Genomic DNA, 20,879 nt, shown 5'->3' with positions numbered 1-20,879 from the left:
ATCTTTCTAGATTAAATGATAATAGGATAATAAAACAACTATTTAATTACTTTTGGAAAAGTAAAACAAAAAATAATTGATTTTAACAAGTTCAGAATGATTTAGAAGAGTTGAATATTACAATGAAGCAAATTGAAAATAGAGAAGAAAAAAGGATTCTCAAGAACAAACAAATAAGATTGTCATTAAAAACAGTACAACACAAACAATATGTCATATCTGATGAAGAAAGGGCAGCCAGGTCAGCCAGAAAGAAGTGGTTTTGGGAAAGGAAGAAGATGATGCAAGCTAAATCTTCAGTTAATTCTTTGTTAACATAAATGTATTTGGGTTTGATTTAAGTGCTCCAATGTGGGCGTAAACTATGTAAATAAATAATAAATAAATAAAGAAAGAAGGAAGGAATAACAATACACACTATTAAACAAAGAATGACGTATTTCATTCTTAAAAGAACATCATCAAATTCTGTCAGGTCACATTTGGAAATACTTATGTTTATTTCTGTCCAAACATCTATGAATCTGAAATTTGGAACTTATCTTAATGAAGCTCTGCTTTGTTACCGCTTCAGCAAACATGCAAGGCATTTGAAAAACCATTAATTTTTCATTGGCTCAAATTCTAACGGCTGCCAGTCCACTGTCCCTCCATTAAGTCGCCCCACCACCACAGTCTGGTCAGGTCATTGACATGCTGCACTTCCTTTTCAGGTGTTTTATCATTAGTATCTCCTTAGTATTATCATTGTTATTATTGTTGCTTGTATTTGAAAATCCACAGCCTGTTTCCAGTCATTCGACCGGGTTAGGAATAGGGTGAATGAAGCCCCCATCTAGTGGCGAGGATAGAAATTGTGCCGGCTGCCGAAGCCTGTCGCACTCCTCTGGGACAATGATTAGTGACTGACAGATGAAATGAAATGATAATTGGAGAGTGTTGCTTTAATGTAAGATGACAGGGAAAACAGGAGTACTTGGAGAAAAATCTGTCCCGCCTCTGCTTTGTCCAGCACAAATCTTGCATGGAGTGAACAGGATTTGAACCATGGAACCATTGTTTCTCGTATTTAGTCTTTAAAAAACTATGCTAGGGTTCTTAAAGAGTACTTAATGGTCTGCCTATTATACAGGTAATTGTATTATTATTATTATTATTTCTTCATTATGCCCAACTAAGAAATGTGATTGAACTTATTTAGCTGATGTCGTTGCCTTTTTCTTTCCCAAAATCTCTTCATCTTCTCACTGTGGCATTTCTTGCAATCTTTTGACCAAGTTTTGTTGGTGGTAGTGCTTGGATGATGTTTAAAGTGGTGATTGTCGACTAATTCTCTCGTTTTAGATCTGTCCAACAAAATGTCATCTGTGATGCCTATTTCCTGAAGTTCTTTTCTAACTTCCAACAGCCAATTTTTTTTCTTTCATTGATAGGGCTAGATTCAGAATTTTTTCGGTCAATCTCTGATTACTCATTCTGAGAGTATGTCCAAAAAATTTCAAACGTCTTTTCCTAAATTTGTCTGAGATTTTCTCTGAGTGTTGGTACAGTTCATGAGATTTCCTTAAAATCCAAATTCCTGCTGTACAGACTGGTCCAAAAAATTTCCTTAAGATTTTTCTTTCTTGCTTTTCTACATCTTTAATCAATGATCTGCCCCCCAGTGATCAGTGTTTCAGATCCATGTAGTGCTTCAGGCTTGATTCAGTGTTATAATGTCTTAATTTTGCATTTTGGAATATAGATTTTTTTTGTATTATATCTGCTCCAAGTGAGTCTGTATGCTCTTCCTTTGTTATTTAATTTTTTATTTCTCATAGCTCTTTGAATTGCTAATGATGGTTGCAACATATTAAGGTAAGGTAAGGGTTGTTCTGCCCGAAGGCAGGTCCGAACCTCCGCAGGGGCGTTCCTGAGCCGGAGTTTATGTGCGGTAGGGTGGCCAGTTCGTTTCCGCTCCTCCATTCCCTTATCCCCCACCAATAGCGCGTGGCACCCATCCAACTCCTGACCACGCCCGATGTTGCTTAACTTCGGAGATCTCACGGGATCCGGTGTTTCAACATGGCTACGGCCATTGGCAACATAACATATTAAGTGGAGTGTTTATTTCTCAGAATGAAAATAATTCAGTCTCCCCTATTTAGCAGCAATTTACAGGGCTAAGATATATACTTTTTTTTTTTAGTTTACATATGCACACAGTTATTTTAGATGTTTGTGCATACAGTTGTGATGAATAATATGCTATTTATCCTTTATGGGCTTATATGTAATTTTCTTTTTGAAGAAGAGGGAGTCGAATTGTGCTTGTGGAGTTCACGAGAATATTTCCATTCAACAAAATTGTCTATCATGCTTGTGTTCCAATTCTTGCTGTCTAAAGTGAGCTTCTCTCTCAATAGACTACCTTTACATTGACCTTCGGATGGGTGGCTCACTCCTGACGAGCATTCAGGAGTGCGACTCCCGACCGTTGCAAATGTTTCCCCAGATACTGGCAAGCGTGAGTTTCGGCTGCGTTGGACATTCTCTGGCATGAAGTACAAGTGACTGGCAGGGTTAAACCCACTGCAGTCAGCAAAACATAGTCAATGTGGGTAGTACTGTCACAGCACAATGGCGCAACACTTGAAAATCAAGTTCTGCTATAAATGTTGGTGCAAGATTATGTGAGGGAAGCTGTGAACAGAAAACAAGTTTACGGGTGGTTCAAAAATTTTTGCAAAGGAAAGGGAACAACTGAGGATGAGCCACGCTTGAGCCGGCCATGGACAAGCAGGACTCCATACTCGATCAAGCGAGTGCAACAAATGCCGGCTTGAGATAAGCATCTAAATCTACGAATACTGGTTGAGGAATTTGGCATCAGCAAGGACACGGTGTGCACTATCATCCATGATGTTTTGGGTAAGCAGATCTGTTCTCGGTTTATGCTGCACAAGCTAATGTTAATGGCTTTACGTCCCACTAACTACTTTTATGGTTTTCGGAGACACCTAGGTGCTGGAATTTTGTCCCACAAGAGTTAATTTACGTCCCAATAAATCTACTGACTCAAATCTATGTATTTGAGCACTTTAAAATAACACCGGGCTGAACCAGAATTGAACCTGCCAAGTCGGGGTCAGAAGGCCAGCGCTTTAACCATGTGAGTGACTCAGCCCAGTGCTGCACAAGCTGACAGACGAACAGAAAGCAAAAGGGATGGAAACTTCTGAAGATTTCATTACCATGTGTGACCAGGATCCATCCTTTCTGCAAAACATTATGACAAGAGATTGGGACCTGGTGCTACTAGTTTGATTTGGAATCCAAATGGCAATCGATGAGTGTGTGTGCGTGTGTGCGCATGCATGCATTTCTTTTCAGTTTTGAATTAATTGATCTATAACGGTTAGGTTATTGTTTCAGTCTGTTGAAACATTTTCTTTTCCAGGAATAATCTATTGTTAAATATTTTATCTTTCAGGCATTTTCTGAATTTTATGTATTAAAAGAGTTTACTAAAAACAGCTTTGACAAATCTGTTTGTGTGTTCTACTGGACCAATTTGCTTCATTTTTGTTTTATTCTCTCTGGAATTTCCTGCTGTTGCATCATGAGACATTAATAGGTCTCAAAGTTCAGCCAACTTTGAGTTATCACAAAATCAAATCATTAAATGATCACTCCAATAATTGTAGGCTAAGGCTTACCCTAACTTGCAATACATTCTGTACTTAGCAGGTTGCTAAGCGACTAACACTTTTATTAATATTCTAATATACAGTATGTGGTTTTCATTCTTAGGAATGTCATTGCATGCAGCCATGTTTGATTACTACCTGTCAAGCCGGAGAGTATGCACTTCCTCTGATCACGGAAGAATACTATTCCTGCTAGATACTCTGATTCTCTAACCTTTCCCAGCTTCCTAATATATTTAGTAGATATCAGAGTGTTCCTAATAACTTACATGCTGCTAAGAGAAAAACCTCTATGTACAAACAGAACCCATCAAGACATACGTCTTAGACATTACCTGGGAACACCTATCGAAGGATAACCTAGCTACACTAGAAAGACTGAAGACAATGTATCTTTAAAAAGTTCTCTGCCTGGCAGAAAACGCTCCTTCAAGACTAACCTATGAGCTCACAAGACAGCCGTTCTGTATAGAAGAACTGCAATTAAAAGTACCATTGCCTTCTACGACACACTACCAAGCTTTACATCAAGAACTGTAGGATAAAAAAGAGAATATATGGATAGATTTTTACCAAACAGATGACATGATGAAGTTAGAATGGATTAATTCTGACTACGAACTGCAGCATGCCATAACGCACTTTGTATTAAATGTTCATAAATCCATTGAAAAGGTGACGCAAGTGCGATAAACATTTATAACTTGAAAACAATATTCTCTCGCCCATGGGTAACTAATGCAGATATCAAGCTCGAATTATTATTATTATTATTATTATTATTATTATTATTATTATTATTATTATTATTATTATTATTATTATTATTATTTACGTAGTTGAATGATCGTATTGTGTGTGAGGATATGTCATGAAAGTATTTGTATTATTATTATTATTTACGTAGTCGAATGATCGTATTGTGTGTGTAAGGTTATGTCATGAAAGTATTTGTATTATTATTATTATTTACGTAGTCGAATGATCGTATTGTGTGTGTAAGGTTATGTCATGAAAGTATTGGTATTATTATTATTATTTACGTAGTCAAATGATTGTATTGTTTGTGAGGTTATGTCATGAAATGTGTGTTGAACATAGACATTTATATCAGTTCCATTAATGTAAATACCTGTAAATTAATATTATAATGTCTTCTTACCTGTACATATAAATTGCATTTCATAATTGTGAAACACACTGTAACTTCTAGAATGGTATAGGCACGAGAACAATTGAGAATATTCTGCACATTATATTCTATGTATTAGACGCTCTAGAATTTTCACGAAGGTAGTTTTTTTGTAATGTAGCTGTCTAGAAGCCTGGCTAGGCACATATATAAGGAGCCAATCTTGACGGTGAAAGTTGTTGAATCAGTTGTTGAGAGTTACTTTAAGAGAGTTATTGTTTAGTAGAACACGTGCTGTGATTAGACTGACATGCCGATGTAGGCAGTCGTTAGTCATCTGTTTTTTTTTTTTCCAAAATAGCGCCTGGTATTGACGACATAGTGTTTTATCCTCCGAGTAAATTAATCGTAAAACTTGATGAAAAGTGCAGAAAATGTCGAAGATTAGTGAAAAATGGAATGTTGTGTGATACATGTGATCAATTGTGGCATTATAAGTGTGCCCTAGAGACGTAAAAACTAATGAAAATGTTGACTGTATTTGTGAACAGTGTGTTCGGAATGTTGTAGTTGGTGACAGCGTTGACGATGAAGCACCGAAAATAAACGATCAGGATTACAAAAGTGCATTAGAAATTATAAACATTCTACAAAAGGACAATGCGGCTCTTACAGTAGAAAATCAAGAATTAAAAGAAAGACTGCGATCGCTGGAATACGGGACTGACCCTTCTTCGAGTAATATACCGGTAACAGTAACAAACTAGAGCACATGGTGTCATATAGTTCATGGATGGCCGGCTAAGAAGAAATCTACAACTGAATTTCCAGAAATAAACATCAGAAATAGGTATTCTGCCCTAAATAATTTAATTCTGGAAGAAAGTGATAGCGGAAACCAAATCATCGCGAACCGCTGCCGCTGCCGTGCTGAGGTTACACATTAGGCCTAGATTTCAGAATCAAGACCTAGCTAGGCCTAAATCAGCAAAGATAGCTGTAACTGTGTTTGGTGATAGCCAAGGAAGGGAAATTGCGGGAGTGATAAACGACGAGAATATAGCAGCAACCGGAAAAATATATCCAGGAGCTTCTGTCAGCATTGTCCTGGAAAACGTAGAAGAAGCAACTAAGAACTTCAGGAGCGGCAATGCTGTGCTTATCATCGGTGGGACGAACAACGTAGCTCATGACGACGCTATGAATGTAAGGTCACAACTTGGGAAGCTGACTCACACTAACGTCTTTGTAGTGAATGTGCCCTACAGGCATGATTGGAGTAGAGACTCGTGTGTGAACATTGAAGTGGACAAGGTCAATACAGATATTGTTAAAATTTGTAAACATTTTCGGAATACTCAGGTTATTGAAAGCAGCAGTTTCGAGAGACACTGTTATACAAAACATGGCCTCCATCTAAGCAATTCAGGTAAACGAAAGATTGCAAATATTGTTCACGATTTTATTAATCATAAGGTATGTACTTTGAAAAATGCAACTCCCTTAGGTTATAATACCCACCAGGAAAACTAGTTGAAAGAGCCAGCTGTTCTTCAAGCTGGCTCAGTCAACTAGAAAATGTTATGAATTTTAAGAGGTCATGTAAACCAAAACTAGCATCTGTGACTGAATCAGATCGTTCACCAAATCAAACCATTATCAAAGATAGTTTAGTAAGTAGCCAAACTCAGGTATGTTATTCTGCTATTCATAAAATACAAGTACATGAAACATCGGGTCAGAAATGTCCACCAATAATGAGTGATACAAAAAGTAGTTGCTGAGAGGTAAATGGCATCCAAAAGAAGGATAGCAAGAGTAAATCTCTCAATTTATTGTAAGTGAACATCCAATGCATTAGTATTAAGTTGTAATAATTAGAACACTTTTGCCAAACCGAGAAAGTTGATGTGATTTGCGTATCGGAGTATTGGCTTTCTGAAAATCATGTAGAATGTTTTGTGCCCCGTGGATATACTGTTGCAGATATGTTTTGTAGGAGTAAAAAGAAACCACGGAAAACCATCTTCAGGGCTGCCGATAGTGGGGTTCAAACCCACTATCTCCCGAATACCGGTTACTGGCCGCACTTAAGCGAATGCAGCTATCGAGCTCGGTTTTCCCATTTTCATACCAGGCAAATGCTGGGGCTGTACCTTAATTAAGGCCGCGGCTGCTTCCTTCCAACTCCTAGGCCTTTCCTATCCCATCGTTGCCATAAGACCTATCTGTGTCGGTGCGACGTAAAAACACTAGCAAAAGAAATTAACATTCATCAACATTATTCTTTAAAACACGCCGAAGAATATAACAAATATGTTGGTGAAGAGCATCATGAAATTGCGAATGAACTTAAAACAGCTGCCTTATCTCAAGTAGGTGTTATCCGACTTTATTGAATTATCTTTGTTATATTAGTGACGCAATGATGCTTACTATTCATACTAAGACAATTAACTTATTTTTATTGGTAAATTGTAGGTCGGAGGTGAATCGTCAGTTTGAATAAGCTACAACATATCCCACTAAAAGAATGGCTAAATGGCGTAACATTACAGAAAGAGATGCTGTAATGGTTGAGAATCCGCATACTGAATAGTAGTTGCTACTAATGTTTCTGTATTCTCTCTGTGTGTATATATTTATAAAACTATTTTAAGGTTTAGTAGAATAAGAATAAAAATGGAGTTAATTGCTATAAATATATGTTGTTCCTCTTTGAGTTGTACCCTATTACAATATGGGGAGATACTTAAAACTGGGGGGGGGGGGGGTCAGTAAGGAATTGAAAGTCTTGGTAACAGAATTCAAAAGAAAAGTAACCATGTTTATGAAAATACAATGGGCAACATTAGCACAACCATTAACATGTTTATTTCAAATACATTATATCTGTAAATTATCAATTTCTTTATTAATCAAGGAATTTTAAAATAATTATTTCACTAAAACTGAGCCCCCCTCCCACCCCGCCAGGGCTAGAATCACCTCTGGATATGGGTTTAAATCTACGTTTGTTACTAGTTTTCACGGTAACACCGCTGCTCTGCTTCCCTTGCTCTCGATACGAGGCTTGCAGGCGGACCTACCCTGTTTCTGCATTACAACCCTCCTTGAGGCTCCGTGCATGTGTCACTGTTTGTAATACCCATTACAGCTGGGACAGATAGAACGCAACTGTTTCGGGAACAGTTACAAGAATATAACCGTTTTTCAGTTGCAGGGCAGTGATGGTGGTGGTGGTGATTATTGTTTTGAGAGGAAGTACAACTAGGCAACCATCCTCTATATAACTCTAATCAGAGAGAAAAAATGGAAGGGATCCGACACTTCGAAAAATGGTATCGGCCAAAGAAAGACAAGGGCCTCGAAGGGCGTGAAAATGAAAGACTGCATAGGCCTCCTTACGTAATACCATCGGGGTCGGAAAAGAACAAGAGTTGACCAAATGTGGTCGGATAGGATAGATGAGAGAAGATAATATCGTCTACTGCAGTTGGTTATTCAAGGGAAGATACAAGGCAAAAGAAGACCAGGAAGAAGGCGCATTCCTTGGATTGATAATTTGAAAACATGGTTCAACTGTTCCACTACTGAGCAACATCCAAAGCAAGAATCTCTATGATGGTAGCCGATCTTCTGAAAGGAGATGAACCAAGCTCGATAGCTGCAGTCGCTTAAGTGCAGCCAGTATCCAGTATTCGGGAGATAGTAGGGTCGAACCCCACCGTCGGTAGCCCTGAAAATGGTTTTCTGTGGTTTCCCATTTTCACACCAGGCAAATGCTGGGGCTGTACCTTAATTAAGGCCACGGCCGCTTCCTTCCCACATCTAGCCCTTTCGTGTACCATCGTCGCCATAAGACCTATCTGTGTCGGTGCGACGTAAAGCAACCAGCAAAGAAAGGAGATGACACTTGAAGAAGAGGAAGGATACATGAAAGTGAGGAGCCCGGCACAAGTAAGTGGAAATAAAGGTAGGGCTCAGCTAAGAGCTCCGTGATCACCAACCCAGATTCCCAAGTTCAGAGCCTATGGGGCCCCCTTTAGTTGCCTCTTACGACAGGGAGGAGATACTGTGAGTGTTATTCTACTACCCCCTCCTACAGAGGGAAGTTGCAGTGCCCCTCAGCTGTTGCGTTCTTCACCAGCACCGTTTCAGAGTTTCATAACGGGTAGGTATACAAAACCGTCCTTGTATGTCTTGGAAATGGGATTTTCCAACGTAACTAGAATAACTCACAGGTCAGATAGGTCATTCCGGAGAGCAACGCTGCTATTGGCTAAAGCGCCTGACGTCACCGAGAGCGAGAATGAAGTGGTATTTTTTGAGCTTAGTAGTTACTCTAATTACACTCCTTCTCCCCTGCCCCTTGGCAGGTTCGATCCTGGCTCAGTGCGGCGGTATTGGAAAGTGCTCAAATATGTCAGCCTCGTGTTGAGACGTTAAAGAACTCTTGCGGGACAACATTCCAGCACCCCTGCGTCTCCGAAAACACGCTTTTTTGATCTAATCCAAATATTAACACAATATACATTGTTTATATATTTCAGAACTGTTTGTTTCCAAGGGAAAGACTGTTATAGATTTGTAAGACATTTTTTTACTCAGGGTTGTTGGAAAATTCCGTTCTTGGTCGTGTTACAATCTTTATCGCATGTCCAAAGTATTACTGTGTGACTAAAAACGCGTAAATGAATTCACTTCTTTTATATCAGTTTGTATTTTCATTGGATAGAATTATATTATGTATCACTGACTGGCCGGTACAGGGAAAGACGTGAGGCGGGGACGGGGTTGATGCACTACTTCATTTCAACGTGGGAAACAGTGTCTGGCTTGCTGGCCTTTGGTTACAGGGGTCCTGGGGTCAATTCCCAGCAGGGTCGGAAAATTTAACCATAATTTCTCTGGCATGGGGGCTGGGTGTATGTGTCGTCTCCATCATAATTTCATCCTCATCACGACGCGCAGGTCGCCTACGGGCGTCAAATCAAAAGACCTGCATCTGGCAAGCCGAACTTGCCTTCGGACACACTGGGCACTAAAAGTCATACGTCATTTCATTTATTTTTGTCGGAAACGGAACGTTATTTTGACTGTTTTGCTCAGCACTAACCCATGCTCAGTAATTTCCTGGAATGTTTCGCATCCCGTACAAATGTTAACACCATCAGCTCCGTGCAAGTACTGTATCACAACTTCCTGGCGACACGACTGTGATGCTGGAGGATGAGAGAGGAATCGCTCGCTCGGCCTTGGCCTTTCTTGCTGACATCTATGCACCCGCGATGTAATTATCAGTGGAGTTAACTGTCAACAGCAACGAGACTAGTGGCAATATTTTGAAATAAAAGGTGGATCTAGACCTGACTCCGGCCGCCTCTTAAGTCAATATTGTGTGGAATTAAAGGGAGAATTTAGTTGTGTGAAGCTGGTTGATCAGAATTTGATAATTGTTAGTTTGTATGGATCTCCAAATGCCAACGCTTGTGTATTTCTTAAGAATTTTGAATTAGTAATGGAAATAATTTTGAATTTTAAGGTCAAAGTTGCTGTTTATGGGGATTTTAACATGGAGATGGCATATTCAGATCGGCAGATTTCTAGAAATTTTCTGAATTTACTAAGAACTCTAAATTTAACTTTCACAAACAAGCTACCTATACATAATGATGCATGCTTGGATAATATTATTGTAAATTTTTCGAGAGATTTGTATAAACTTAGACTTGTTGGTGGGGATTTTGCAGATCACGACCCCTTGCTTATATCATTATATCTTAACCAGCCTGACATAATTTACAATGACAAACCTGTTCTGATGTGGGTAAAAAGTCAGGTTGATGATTATATTAACATATTTATTGAAAATCTATAACAAATTAACTGGGGCTTTGTATTTGAATTTCAAATGGGAGCAAATGATATTGAAACTGTATTTGGAAACTTTTTAAATAAATTGGTTGAATTGTGGCATTTATGTTTACTGCTGGTAAAAATAATTAGTCATAATGCTAAACTTAAAAGCAAGAAGTTGAACTGGTATACTGATGAATTGACTCAGTATAGAGAAAGAATGCTGTATAGAATTTATAAAAACCCTTGTTGAGGAGGAACCAAGCAAAATGGCATGTATAAAGCTTATCTTAATTGTAAAAAGTTATATAAAAGAAAACTTTTCCATGCCAAAACTTTAGCTTATGAAAAATATATTGAGAATGCACCCAACAAATGCAAGGCGGCATGGGATGTTATAGTACAAGAAAACATCCCTACTCAAACTCAGGACACATTTCACGATCCGGAAGAACTGAATAATTATTTCTTAAACTGTGTAAAAGAAATCAGAGATCAAATTAAGGCAACAGTAACAGCTGCGAGTGACTTTCTTCACAATCAACCCTCCTGCCGAAACACTTTCCATTGGGTTGAAATCGCATCTGTTGAACTAATTAAAGTTAGCTTAAAATTATCAAACTCTTAAGAGTATGGATTGTTATTGGTTATCTAATTACATCATCAAAAGAATAATACATTTGATTTTTAAACCTCTAGCTTTTATTTTTAATAAGTGTGTAGAGTTTGGAGTTTTTCCTGATCTACTTAAAATTTCTAAAGTTATTCCAGTATTTAAAGGTGGGGACAAAGAATTTCTTCAGAACTATCGTGCAGCAGTCTCTATTGTTCCAATAGTTTCTAAAATATTAGAATCGCTTTTGTACAATCAACTTAGCAACTGTTTTGAAACTTACAATCTGCTATCCGACTGTCAGTTTGGGTTTCGACAAGGTAAATGTACTATTACTGCTGTCCTTGAAATTGTTAATCAGATATTAACAGCCTTTGAAAACAAGCAGGCGATCTCTTTGGTGTTATGTGATCTAAGTAAAGCTTTTGATTGTATTAATCATGAAATTTTACTTGCAAAGCTTGAGATGTATGGTGTCGAGTATCCCCCACTGAACATAATTCAGTCATACTTAAATAACAGATATCAGTTTGTCTCAATTAAAAATAGGTATTCCACTTTGAAGAAAGTTACAACTGGTGTGCTACAGGGTTCTGTCCTCAGTCCATTTTTATTCATTCTTGCAGTCGATGATTTACCGCAAAATGTCAAATGTCATGTTCTTATATCGTATGCAGACGATACAACGTTAATTACAAAACACCAGAGCATCTCAGGTTTGAATCAGATATCACAGGGAACTCTTGGAACTGCAATGCGTTGGTTTTCATCCAATAGGCTGTTGTGCAATCAGGATAAAACTCAATTTCTTACCCTAGGATTATCCAAAGATATTGAAAGTCAGTCAGTCAAACTTTTGGGATTTCATATTGATGCCAAATTGAACTGGGAAACACACATTATCATGTTTGTAAAAAAATTATCACCAGTGGCCTATTTGATATGGAAATTGAGGGATTTAGTTAGCAGTGACTACCTAAGGATGGCATATTTTGGTCCCTTCCAGTCACACATTACTTACGGATTGTTATTATGGGGGCATTCTTCTTATGTATATAATATTCTTCTAACACAGAAAAAGGTTGTCCGAACAATGTGTAGGGCTGGTGCAATTAACCATTGTCGACCTCTCTTCACTAAGCTTAAAATACTGACAATTATAAATTTGTATATTTATATATCTTTGACATATGTTAAAAACAATATAAATGAATGCAGTACTAGGGAAAACATTCACCTTCATGATACTCAGGGCAAAGCAGACATTGACATCCCAATTCACAGGCTGTCAAAATTTGCTCACTCACATAAAATCAGTTGTTTAACCTTCCTTCAGCCACAACTGGTCTGACAGGCACAGGCTGAAGTCATCGGTCGCTACCGGTCCAATGCAAGGACCTACAATTCTCATCCTCTGACTAGCCTCGCTCCTTGCCACATTCGTTAGTCATGTGACAGGCAGTCTGTGTTCGCTCGCTCCATAAGCCAGAAGTGTTCCAACTTTTCTGGTAGATCATTACGACTGTTCCCGTTGCGATTGGTGTTTCAAAGAGATGCAAACAATTGGTGTTCTGTAAGTAGTTAAATTATTTGTTTACCCTAAATTGGGTGTAATTTCCCATGTAACCATGAAGATAAGCCCAATGCCTCACAGGCACATTGCGACTAGTTACGTCCCAATTTCTCTTTATTTTAGATTTACCATGCATTATGGCCAGTAGGAAGGAACGTTTTAACTTAGACAGAGCAGAAGATGTGGAGGATGTCCAACGACTGTTGCTGGATGAAGATGATGATGCGTTACATTAGAATTTTGAAGACGAAAGTGACACAAACAGTGATGATCTTCTCGAATCAGGAAACAGAACAAGAAGATGACAACGGTTATGCTGATGAACAAGGAGCATTAGAGGCCAGTGCTAATTATTACAAAGGGAAAGACAAGACAAAATGGTGTACGGTACCACCATCCCAACGGGTCCGCGCCAGGAAGCACATTCTCGTACAATATCTACCTGGATTTAGAGGACTAGCAAGGCAAGCTAAATCACCGCTTGACTCCTGGCAGTGTTTATTTACGGAGGAAATAATAGACACTATTGTAACTTACACAAATCAATACGTGGACTACATGAAGCAAAATTTTATTCGTTAAAGGGACGCTGAGCTTACAGACCAGATAGAGATAAAAGCATTCTTTGGCCTATTGTACTTGGCAGGATCTTACAGAGGGAATAGGCAGAGCCTTGAAAATCTCTGGGGAACTGATGGAGATGATATAGAAAAGTTTGCACTGGTAATGAGCCTCAGGAGATTTACGTTCTTGATTCATTGTTTAAGATTTGACAATGGCCAAACCCTTGAAGAAAGAAAGGAACATGATCGACTAGCGCCTGTGCAAAATATTTTTACGCGGTTTGTCGAGAACTGCATGAAATCATACAGTTTGGATGAAACTTTAGATGAAAAGTTGGAAGAAAACATTTTTATTTCACGTGTTGTGACCATATGTAGTATCACATAAATGCTAGTGCTCTCTGATTACTGCCCACTTAAACGACACGGATTTTCTTTTGTGTCGAAAATATTTAGTGTTCTTGTAGAACCCTTCCTGAAGAATATATGACCTGTTTAGCCCTGTTTATGATATTTTCCATGTTTGTTGTTATTGCTGAGACGTATGAACATAGTTTCCGCCAACATAAGATTTTCTCTGTGATTAAAATTGTAAATACTGCAAAGATACCTAAAAGTTTGAAGAAAATAGCTGATTACAAAATGCGGCTTATTTTGGGATCAGATTTTCGCTAAACCACATTTAACTGGCTCAAACACACCTATATAACATAAGGAGTACTTCATAACTGCCCCCATGAACTTCCCGAAACTTATACGTGGGGAGATCTGTCAGGCTCATTGCGACCTTCCTTGAAACTTTATATATTGCGACCGACAGAAGGTTAAGATTATTTAATCAATTACCACATTCTACACGGTCCACTCCTTTAAGTAATTTTAAAAGAAAAATGTATTATTGGTTAATAGAAAATCCATTTTATAATACCTCTGAATTCTTAGAAATGCATAATGTTAGTATTAACTTTTAATAAAAGGTGTATGTTTATTTGGCCTTAGTAATATTAAGTACTAAATTATTATCAGTTGACAAAGCCTATTTCATTGTATATGGTCAATGGCAAATAAAGATTCTTGATTCTTGAACTGTGTTCCAGGGTTGTAACCTCTATGTGCTGTGTTATTCAGGTTTTAAAATGGCGGCTTGGTGATGGGAGTATTCTGTCTGTGCCAACAGCGATTAAGGTTATGTGTGTGGTTAATTTGTAAATACGTGTAAATAAAATAATTGTAACAACTGACAGCATCTCGTGTGCATCTTTGTGGGTGCGTTAACTGGCGACCGTGACAGGACTATTCAGTCTATTGGACTTGAAAATGAAGAACGGCCAGAGGACCATGGTGATGCTTAAACAGTTAACCTCCTTTATCCAGGTCCAGTTTGGAAAGCTCGAGGAAAACATCGGGGCACAGTTGGGAAAACTCAAAGAGAACATTAGGAAAACTCGAGGAGAAAATCGGGTGGGCCCAGTTCAAGACTGAATTGACATCAGAAGAGGGAGCCGAATACCAGATCACTGGACTTCATGGGCAGGAGATGGAAGTATCTCTGAATTCTTCGATCTGCGAGGAAGCTGTGGGAGAATTCGGCGGACGCGGCGGTGTGGCTGCCGGAGGGGGCGCAGCGCGCCGATGAAACACCGTGGGTGTTCGACGGTGAATGGGTCGTACCGGCATGACACCAAGAGCAAGACGCTTGACAGCTACAGTAAGCTCCACGGCACCGTGAACTGTCCAGGGAGGATGTTCAGCGTGGAGCAGAACTATGGGGAGGCTCAGATGATGTCCCAGGAGATGGGGGCAGAGACGGCAATGACACAGCCAGTGGGACCCCCTCTACAAGACAGAGAACGAAAGGGGTCCGAACCGACAACCACCAAACAAGGGTGCCACCTAACAGAACACCGAGGTATGAACGAGGGGAAAGCCAGCGGAGCGTCGAATGCCACGGGAGGACTTGTGGATCACCATCACCAGAAACGAAGACACCATCAACCGCACCCAGCGGACCCACCGTGCGAAGGTGGTGGTCCCCGATTGAACCGCCGAGCTGCGAACTGTGGACTTCAACAGTGCCAACAGGTGGGCTGTGTGACTGAGGTAGTCTGTGTGTGGTTAAACGGTGTGGACCAAGAGAGTGTGACAAAGTGGGGAAATTGTTTCAAGTTATAGGGAGAATATTGACGCAAGTGCTATAAACGGTTATAACTTGAAAACAATATTCTCTCGCCCATGGGTAGCTAATGCAGATATAGAGCTTGAATTATTATTATTGTTGTTGTTATTATTATTATTATTATTATTATTATTATTATTATTATTATTATTATTACTTTTGTGTATGGCTGTGAAGTAATGTACATCCATTTAGTATTAGTATTATTATTATGTACGTAGTTGAATGATCGTATTGTGTGTGAGGTTATGTCATGAAAGTATTGGTATTATTATTATTATTTACATAGTCGAATGATCGTATTGTTTGTGAGGTTATGTCATGAAACGTGTTGTACATAGACATTTATATCAGTTCCATTAATGTAAATACCTGTAAATTAATATTATAATGTCTTCTTACCTGTACATATAAATTGTAATCCATAATTGTGAAACAAACTGTAACTTCTAGAGTGGTATAGGCACAAGAACGATTAAGAATATTCTGCACATTATATTCTATGTATTAGACTCTAGAATTTTCACGAAGGTAGTTTTTTGTAATGTAGCTTTCTAGAAGCCTGGCCAGGCACATATATAAGGAGCCGATCTTGACGGTGAAGTTAGTTGTTGAATCAGTTATTGAGAGTTACTGTTAAGAGAATTATTGTTTAGTAGTACACATGCTGTGGTTAGACTGACATGCCGATGTAGGCAGTCGGTAGTCATCTGTTCCAACTGAGTTCCAAGGTTGTAACTTCTATGTGATGTGTTATTCAGTTGTTTTAAAATGGTGGCTTGGTGATGGGAGTGTTTTGTCTGTGCCAACAGCGATTAAGGTCATGTGTGTGGTTAATTTGTAAATACTTGTAAATAAAATAACTGTACCAACTGACAATATCTCGTGTGCGTCTTTGTGGATACGTTAAAGGGCAGGCAAAACAGTATGACTACGACAGGCATATCAAGACGAGTTATGTTATAACAAATGCTGCGGAACAGCACTGGTCCTCTAGAAATTACTTTCAACAGTCTAAAGTCTAAAGAACCTAACAGGTGTAGAATCGATGGAATGGTTTTCACCAATTTTCCTGTGACCAAGAAAGAGTAGCCGGCAATAGCCTAAGGTCAAAACACTCTTCATAGATTTTTTTTTGCTAGTGGCTTTACGTCGCACCAACACAGGTAGGTCTTATGGCGATGATGGGATAGGAAAATCCTAGGAGTTGGAAGGGAGCGGCCGTGGCCTTAATTAAGGTACAGCCCCAGCATTTGTTTGGTGTGAAAATGGGAAACCACAGAAAACCATCTTTAGGGCTGCCGACAGTGGGATATCTCCCGGATGCAAGCTCACAGCCGCACGCCTCTAACTGCACGGCCAACTTGCCTGGTCTGTTAATAGCTAGGAATGGGACAAATGGTTATTTTCCAGTATCATGTTCCTGTGTATCCGTTACACTGAAGTATTAGGTTTGAGTATTAGGATATAAAAAGTAACATAATACAAGTTGCAGGTCAACTTTTGGGAAGAACATTCACTATAACTGCTGTCTCTTGCAGCCCCTAACCGCACCTTACTAAGTACTTATAAGTAGCAATACTATATCTTCATCTCGCTTTCTTCTCTCTCACTGTCCCTTTCGCCAGCTCATCAATCACATTCTTGACTATTCCTAGAAAATGTTTGCAATGACCCGTATACATTACGAGAACAAATACTTCGAAACCTTCATTTATAAAAAGCACCATAACTGCTAGGTAGTTCTGTGTATTCCGAGGTGTCCAAGTATCTGTAGTTAAACACACACTCGGTCCCGACGTTATAAAATATGTTGATGAACGGGGCCGTCATATACACTTCAGATGCTGCGGGAATGAGATGAGGAAACAGTCCTGTCAGGCAAGACATAAGCAGAGCTTAATCAAGTACTCTATTTTTTAATTTTTTTACGTAACACTGACAGTTTGATATTATGATGACGATGGGATAGGACAGGAACCCACCATCTCCCATGACCCAAACTGTGTAGCCAACTCGCTCTGGAAATCCAGTGTAAAAATCTCCAAAATCTTCGTCTTCCGCCATAGGAAGAAAATTGGGAACATGTGGTAAACAACTGTGTAAGTGGCTTGTCTAGCGTCTTTTTTCTCTATATCACTCCTTTTCCTTTGTACTGTTAAAATTATATTTGCAGCAGGTTGCAGTCGATGACGAAGTTTCAGTGAGTACCATGTATATTAATGAGAACTACATGAACCAGGTTGGGGTTTTTTTTTTTTTTTTTGGTACCTTCTTACAATGCGTTTGTAAGAAACTGTTTCCCTGTAATTGAGGTTTTGTCCACATAAGTTATATCGGGTCTTTTCACAACACAGCGTGAAACACAAGATTCAAAGTGGAAAGACCGCGCATAACAGTTTCTGTTTCGAATAACTAAAGAATATCTGTAACTGGCCAGCAAGTAACAGGATAGGAATATCAGTACTGCCTCTAAACTGTTACAAAACTGTTGTTCGCATCAGCACAGGAGGCGCACTTAAAGCGATCTGTTAGCCAATCAGAAACTCCCTACCCTTCCTTTTGTTTCATTCAGGCAGTTACTTTTGTATTAGGGTCTCTGGTGGAACATAATATTTCTGGAACAGCTTACTCTGGTGGAATAGGATACATTATCATGTTACGATATGTACCTCCCATCTCTATTAATAGCCTTCTTTTGCAGACGAGGCAACTACCCAAGAACGTTACCAAACAAGAGTTGTAGCAGATGGCTATTATTTTTAAGTGCAATAAAGGAATTTTTTTTTTTTTTGTATCTTCTGTTGCTTTCTTTTTTTGACTGAACATTTTTGACACACCAAATACACCTTATAAATCAGGATGTTAATTTGAAAAGTTGAACATGATGAAAAGGGAAGATTTAAGCATTTTCAACCACATAAATACAGTTGAGTTGCATATATACATACATAGGACAAGAGTTTTAAGCTTCCATCAATAAGAATGGTTTTCAAAAATATTCAAGGTCTCGACAAGGAATCGATCCACTTCCCGAGTGTTGGTTCGAGAGTGTGTAGCAAACATACGCATTAGCAATTTAAGTGAAATAAAAGTTAGTTTTGCTGAATGTAATGTACTATATATTATAACCTGTTTAAAGAATTATAATACTGTTACCACTATAATAATAAGGAGACCAAGTTTCAAAAAAATTAATGCCAAAAGTTTGACATTGTTGAAGCACATGGCAAATTTATACAAGCAGAATTTCAGGAGGAGCAGTTTGTGGAGTTTCCAAAAAGGTGCCACTTACCACTGCCAAACAGAATAGACTCTACAGGAAGAATAGGTAATATAAGCACAAAGACACCGCCTGGCCTCGTAAGCATGCATTGAAACTGAAACCAAAGTAATATTGTGATGCCAAGCGAGTTGACTATGTGGTTTGAAATGTGTACCTGTTAATTTTCATTTGGGAGATTCATTCTTTCTTTATTTGTGTCAGAAGTATCAACCTTACTTACAGATATTTAAAAAAATATGATATCTACATAATGGGTTCAAATCACACTTTCAGCAGCCCTGAGGATGGTTTTCCATGGTTTCCCATTTCAACACCAGGCCAAAACCTTAATTAAGGCTATGGTTGCTTCCTTCCCGACCCTACCCCTGTCCTATCCCATCATCACCAGAAAACCTATCTGAATCTGTGCGACATCAGACCAATAGCAAAAAAAATTACATATTTAGTACCCAGTGTTACTACAAACTTCATGTTGCTTTTCTCTCTTACAGATAAAGAATTGAAATCTGTTAAAGTCATAGTAACAGATATCTGTTGTCCGCCTGAGGTCCAGGACCGTGCTCGTGAGTGGAACATCCCCATGGTATCAACTTCATGGGTCAAACAGTGCCTCATCCGATGGGAATTCCGACCATATGATGGTCATCCATCCTACCGCTATGACTATTGTCCGTTGGACTGACAGAGGATCTTGTGCAAGAAGGGCAAGAATTCATGTCGGGTTAACAGTGTTGTGGCAGAACTTGATTTTATTGGGACACAAATATTGTGCTCTTACAAATATAAATAACATTTTTTAAATCAAGGTGATGTATTTATTGAAAAATTTCATATTCTTGAAAAGAAAACGCACGATCATGTTGCAATAAAATCTTGTTTTTATGAAAAGTACTTTTTGCTGCAGATGCCTTACTATTCATTCCTTATGCTGTTGTAATAATAAACACTGTTGTGTTTTGTTCTATTCTAGCCCATTCATTCCCATCCTGGAGCAAAGACCTCCTCCAGCTTCTTCCAAATTCCTCTGTCAGATGCAGTCTTCATCCAAATTGTTCCCACAGTTTAAGGTTCATCCTTTTCTCGAAAAGTTCCCTATATCTTGAGAAGATGGAGATCTAAATCAGTACAGCAAGCACGTTGGACTACCCATGATTGATGAAACAAAAACTAAGCTCATGACCAACAGCTTTGAGAAAGAAATTAAGATCACTGGTAATTGTATAGAACATATAGAAGATTTTTTTTTTGCTTTACGTCGCACCGACTCAGATAGGTCTTATGGCGACGGTGGGACAGGGAAGGGCTAGGAGTGGGAAGGAAGCGGCCGTGGCCTTAATTAAGGTACAGTCCCAGCATTTGCCTGGTGTGAAAATGGGAAACTACGGAAAACCATTTTCAGGGCTGCCGACAGTGGGGTTCGAACCTACTATCTCCCGAATGCTGGATACTGGCCGCACTTAAGCGACTGCAGCTATCGAGCTCGGTCATATAGAAGACTATTAAAGATCGGAGAGTATCATTCCATAACAGAAAAGACAAAGAAGTCAGAAGAAAAATCGGAAATGTGTGGCATTAGTATTGGTCTCTAAGTTTTATCCTCAAAAGTGATTTTCCCATGAATGTCAAGAGAGACAGATTCATGGTCATTTTTCCTCTAGAAAATTCTTTCCTGGACACATACTCCCAGAATAATCTTTGCCCCCAGACCCTTTTTCCCTACAACCACTGTACCTAAAATGATATTTGCCAACACTTTTTTTTCCTTGTTGCCCATTCATCCAATAACATGTAACTTAAAAGATTTTCACTTTGTCGAACACACACGTTCAGTATAAATATTACACTATAACATACCTGTAAAAAACACACTATTAAACAAAGAATGACATGTTTAATAGTGTGCTTTATTACAGGTACAGTATGTTATAGTGTAATATTTATATTGAACTTGTATGTTCAACAGACTGAAAAGCTTTCAAGTTACATTT

At 38.7% G+C, this 20,879-nt stretch overlaps 1 protein-coding gene across 1 annotated transcript in view; it reads left to right on the top strand.

Moving 5' to 3' along the window:
• LOC136858612 (TP53-binding protein 1) overlaps window positions 1-19,782 on the top strand; it is a 770,373-nt gene extending 750,591 nt beyond the window's left edge. The window contains exon 19 of the mRNA XM_067138308.2: window positions 19,383-19,782. Within this exon, the coding sequence (XP_066994409.2) occupies window positions 19,383-19,573 (191 nt within the window). The 3' untranslated portion in view covers window positions 19,574-19,782. The remainder of the gene's footprint in view (window positions 1-19,382) is intronic.
• The last annotated feature ends 1,097 nt before the right edge of the window (window positions 19,783-20,879 follow it).

Source organism: Anabrus simplex, chromosome 1 (genome assembly GCF_040414725.1).
Source record: "Anabrus simplex isolate iqAnaSimp1 chromosome 1, ASM4041472v1, whole genome shotgun sequence".
In the NCBI taxonomy this organism is placed as follows: domain Eukaryota; kingdom Metazoa; phylum Arthropoda; class Insecta; order Orthoptera; family Tettigoniidae; genus Anabrus; species Anabrus simplex.
The sequence above is the reverse complement of the archived record's forward strand: the minus strand, read 5'-3'. Positions and strand labels throughout refer to the sequence as shown.